This window comes from Electrophorus electricus, chromosome 7, assembly GCF_041902795.1.
Source record: "Electrophorus electricus isolate QZ-2024a chromosome 7, ASM4190279v1, whole genome shotgun sequence".
NCBI lineage: Eukaryota > Metazoa > Chordata > Actinopteri > Gymnotiformes > Gymnotidae > Electrophorus > Electrophorus electricus.
In genome coordinates, this window is record NC_137503.1 from 1,911,082 (window position 1) to 1,915,000 (window position 3,919).

General features: G+C 41.4%; 1 protein-coding gene across 5 annotated transcripts in view; it reads right to left on the minus strand.

Moving 5' to 3' along the window:
* Positions 1 to 436: 436 nt before the first annotated feature.
* Positions 437 to 3,919, minus strand: part of pbx1b (pre-B-cell leukemia homeobox 1b) — a 63,630-nt gene continuing 60,147 nt past the window's right edge. For all 5 annotated transcript variants that reach the window (XM_027030143.3, XM_027030144.3, XM_027030142.3 and 2 more), the window contains one exon: positions 437 to 3,043. In XM_027030143.3, the coding sequence (XP_026885944.1) occupies positions 2,951 to 3,043 (93 nt within the window). In that variant the 3' untranslated portion in view covers positions 437 to 2,950. The remainder of the gene's footprint in view (positions 3,044 to 3,919) is intronic.

Below are 3,919 nucleotides of genomic sequence, written 5' to 3' on the forward strand. Positions count from 1 at the left end.
CCACCATATCCTCCCATTCATCTGGGCACGAGAGATAAATTCCCCCCTTATGCCTCTCGCGCATTACATTGCCTCGAAGCCTTCGCAGGCCGTCAAAGCAAAGAATCAGAACACCCCCAAAATATCTTAGCACACCTACAGCGCGCCATAGGAAATGAAATGGGCGAGAGAACGCATCCCGTTACAGCACGCAAAAAGGGTGCGTCTGAAATATTGCAGAACGAGGTGCGAGCGCGCGCCCCCGCAGTGTCGAAGCGCCATGATCCCTCTTTAAATGGCATGAAGTCATAGCCTGCTTCAACGGCCCTCTACCATTTACACGGGGACTTCACACTGGTCTTAAACTGAAACACGCTTCATTCTCGACAAATGTTAGTTAGAAGTACATTTAAGACCCAATTAATTGGGACTAAAGATAAAACGACAGCAAACCATCTTGCAACAAAAGAAACTATTTATTTGGAATATGCATTACCAGTACAAATGAAGAGACCAGAAAACCTACACCTTGTTTTTTTTTCTCCACAAAAACAAAATTGGAATCAAAAAGACAATAATTGGCTGTTCCATTTTATTCCTTTTGTACATATGCAGAGATCTTAAAAGTCAAAACTTGGCAAGAGAAATTTCCGCGATTTTATATAAAAAAGAAGAAACATTCAAAACAGCGCAGGATTTTAAAGAACAAAGGACATGCAACAAAGTGAACATTTGATGTTTTACAAACTGCTTTATATGCAAAAAACTAAAAGCATCATTACATGAAGCTTCAACAATACGGTGATACCGGGCAGGCCATGAGAAGTCGCGTGAGCGTCTTGGAGCGGTCACGGGGAAACTAAACAACGCGTTCCTCTCCATAATGAATTTGCCGGGCCAGTTAAGAGCACCAGACACGCTGGGATGGAGAACTTCCCCAGCCCCGTGGACGGCCTCCAACCGCTGTTCTCATGGGTGCTCCAGACATGTAGTACTGCTGTGGTACGTCGTCTGCATGCGGTGAGACAGCAGCGGGTTGTTTCACTGGGAGGGAACTGCGCAGCTCGTCTACTCAGACTGCTGCTTGGGAGGGAACTGTGTGGCATCGTGTCCGCCTCCGCCTGGCCTTGGCATCTCTCTCTCTCTCTTTCAGGACCAACGCAATTTATCATTAGAATCTCTCGAGGAACAAAGCCAGGTTAAATGTATGAGAACCCCACCCGTGCTGGAGGTGACGCAGGAGCAAGCACTTTAAAATCAATTCTGCAGTTAAAAAGAGCAAACTAGGAATCCAAAGGCGCACATCTACGTATATAGCGCATTCTTGGGCTACTTCACATTATGCTAGCGAAATAAAATAGATGTTGCCCTGGAACCAAGCAGGACGAGGAGAAACGCGGATCTGCCTATTCACAACATGAAGACGTAAAAATATATCCAAACATTTTCTGCATTTGTGTGCCATCTTTTCTTTCAAGAAACACTGAACTCTGACTGCATTTTTGGTTTTGAGTACAACGTACTGGGGGCATTCATTCAGAAACGATCCCAGGTACAAAAGATATTACCTACATCATTTACAACATGGACATTGCTGAAATAACGATGAACAAAACGGAAATGTCTTCTGTTTTTGGTATCAAAGTAGTGACTGGTCTAATACTTAACATGCTTAATAACTCTGTGTGTGTGTGTGTGTGTGTGTGTTGGGGGTCACTAATCTAAAGTAGGTGAAAACAAATGTTGGACAACTGCTGTGGTGAACAAAAAAACCCAAACATTTAAATGTGTGATGCGTAGACAAGTTAAACCCAAACCGTGACCATCAGATGGAAGTTTTATGCATGTGTGAACACAGGCACTGCATGCTGTAATTAAATCATTATAGCACCAAACTTTGGAAAAGGATGCAAATTGTGCATGTGGTCAAATTAGGGTTTTAGAACTATGCTGAACTGAGAATTTCAAATATGTTTGCATTAGTACATCAGTGATTTTGGTTAGAAGCAGCATTTGGCTATATGTTAACACCTACGCTGTCATATCAGTGCTTTAGTCATATTGTTTGTCGTAAAATATGATGAACTACTTTAAATTCTATGTCACCAGATTACTAACATAAAGGGAACAAACTATAGTCTTGAATTGAAAGACCTACACTGCATTGCCACTGGTAAAAATGAAACAGGGGAAGAACAACAAATATTTGCTGCAAATGATCACAACAAAGGGTTTTTCAGGACTCAAAGCGAAGCTACACTGTATAGCCTAATTAAAAATAATTTTCAAGTACTCCCATGTATGACTGAGAGGGAGATAAAAATATGTCTATAATACAGTATGTCTATATTACAACACGAGTATGAGAAAGTGTCAATCATGTACAACGAAAGTGTAAATGAAGAGATCAGGGAAATGTGGCATTGCGGACACACAGGAAATGATCTAGTGCAGAGGAAGATGTTTTACCACCACGATGAAGACAGGAGATGTTCGCGTGGAAAACGGTGCGCTAATAGTGTCTAGGTTTATAGTTTAGAAACCAGAATGTTCTCAGTGACATCTCACTGCTGTTCTCGTCTACACTGTGTGTTTTGGAGAGGTAGTGTGATCATACACATTTAATCTAACATGAGGGATGTTTGCACTTTTTTTTGTCTTTTGAGGTCATGTTCAAATGTATGAGACGAGAATGTGGTCGCATGTCTAAACGCACATTAATTCATGCCGTTTTTGTGTGTGTGTGTGTGTGTGTGTGTGCGTGCGTGCGTGTGTCTCAATGTCAGCTTTGAGTTTGAGGGCGAGCTCATGGTCAGTAAACTGACACACTTCAAAGCCCGGGGCAGACCCTGCTCAGTGAGCGCGCACTGTTTAAAAACAGAGAGACAAACAGAAGTTGAGAGGGAGGAAAGGAGGAGTGTCCATCGTTTTGTGCAGTAGGGAGTTAAATGGAGGGAACGCGAGGAAGGTATCAGTTGGAGGTGTCGGAGTGGACGCTCCCTGGCCCTTCTGTCGGAGAGGTCACCGAGGAAGGGGTAGTAGCGTCCTGCCAGCCTCCGTTAGTCTGGAAAAGAAAAACACAACACAGACATCAGACAGGACCTGAAGGACTTGTACGCTAACAAACACACACCATGCACAACGGCCTAGTTCATCCAAACTGTACTGAATGTGAAATACTGGTCATACTGACTTCCTACTGTATTTATCTACATATCTTGAGCATGTACACTGACTTGCCAGTTTGCTAGGTTACCGCGCTCTGTAGCTGTACCTAACAAGTTTCTGTACACATTACAATCAACCATAAATTGTAATCCAACAATCCTGGCACTGCTATTGTGCTATGAATTCATCTGGTCTGTTATAGTGGCCTGACTTAAGGACAGGTGTTAGCTGGACTCTTCTAATATGCAAATGAAAATGCTATTGCAATTTGCAAATCTCTTACAAATAAATACTTCTTTAGCAAACTTATTAATACAGTATAAACTAAGAGAGAAAGAGAGATTCAAAATTGTAGTAAAGTACACAGAGTTTCCAGAGAAGCTGAACATTTTGTACAGAGGTCCTTCATCAGCTGTGCAAGCAAGGTGCTTCTGAATTAGCAGCATAGTTTACATAGAATTTAGCAGAATTAGAAGGCAGTTGATATATGAAAAAGTAGATGTTTAAATCATAACATTCATTCCATATATATGTACACAAATATACAAATACACACGCATATATATATATATATAATTTTTTTTTTTTTTATGCGTGTATTTGTATATTTGTGTACATACATAGACTATCTGGATGAGCCCACAATTGTACAGAGAATAAGACAAGTTACCATGCCATCTGTAATGTCTAACTACAGATAAATAAATATTGGATTGGTAGCCTACAGATACAGCTCTAGTGCAGGGCTACCTAATGAACTGGCAACTCCATG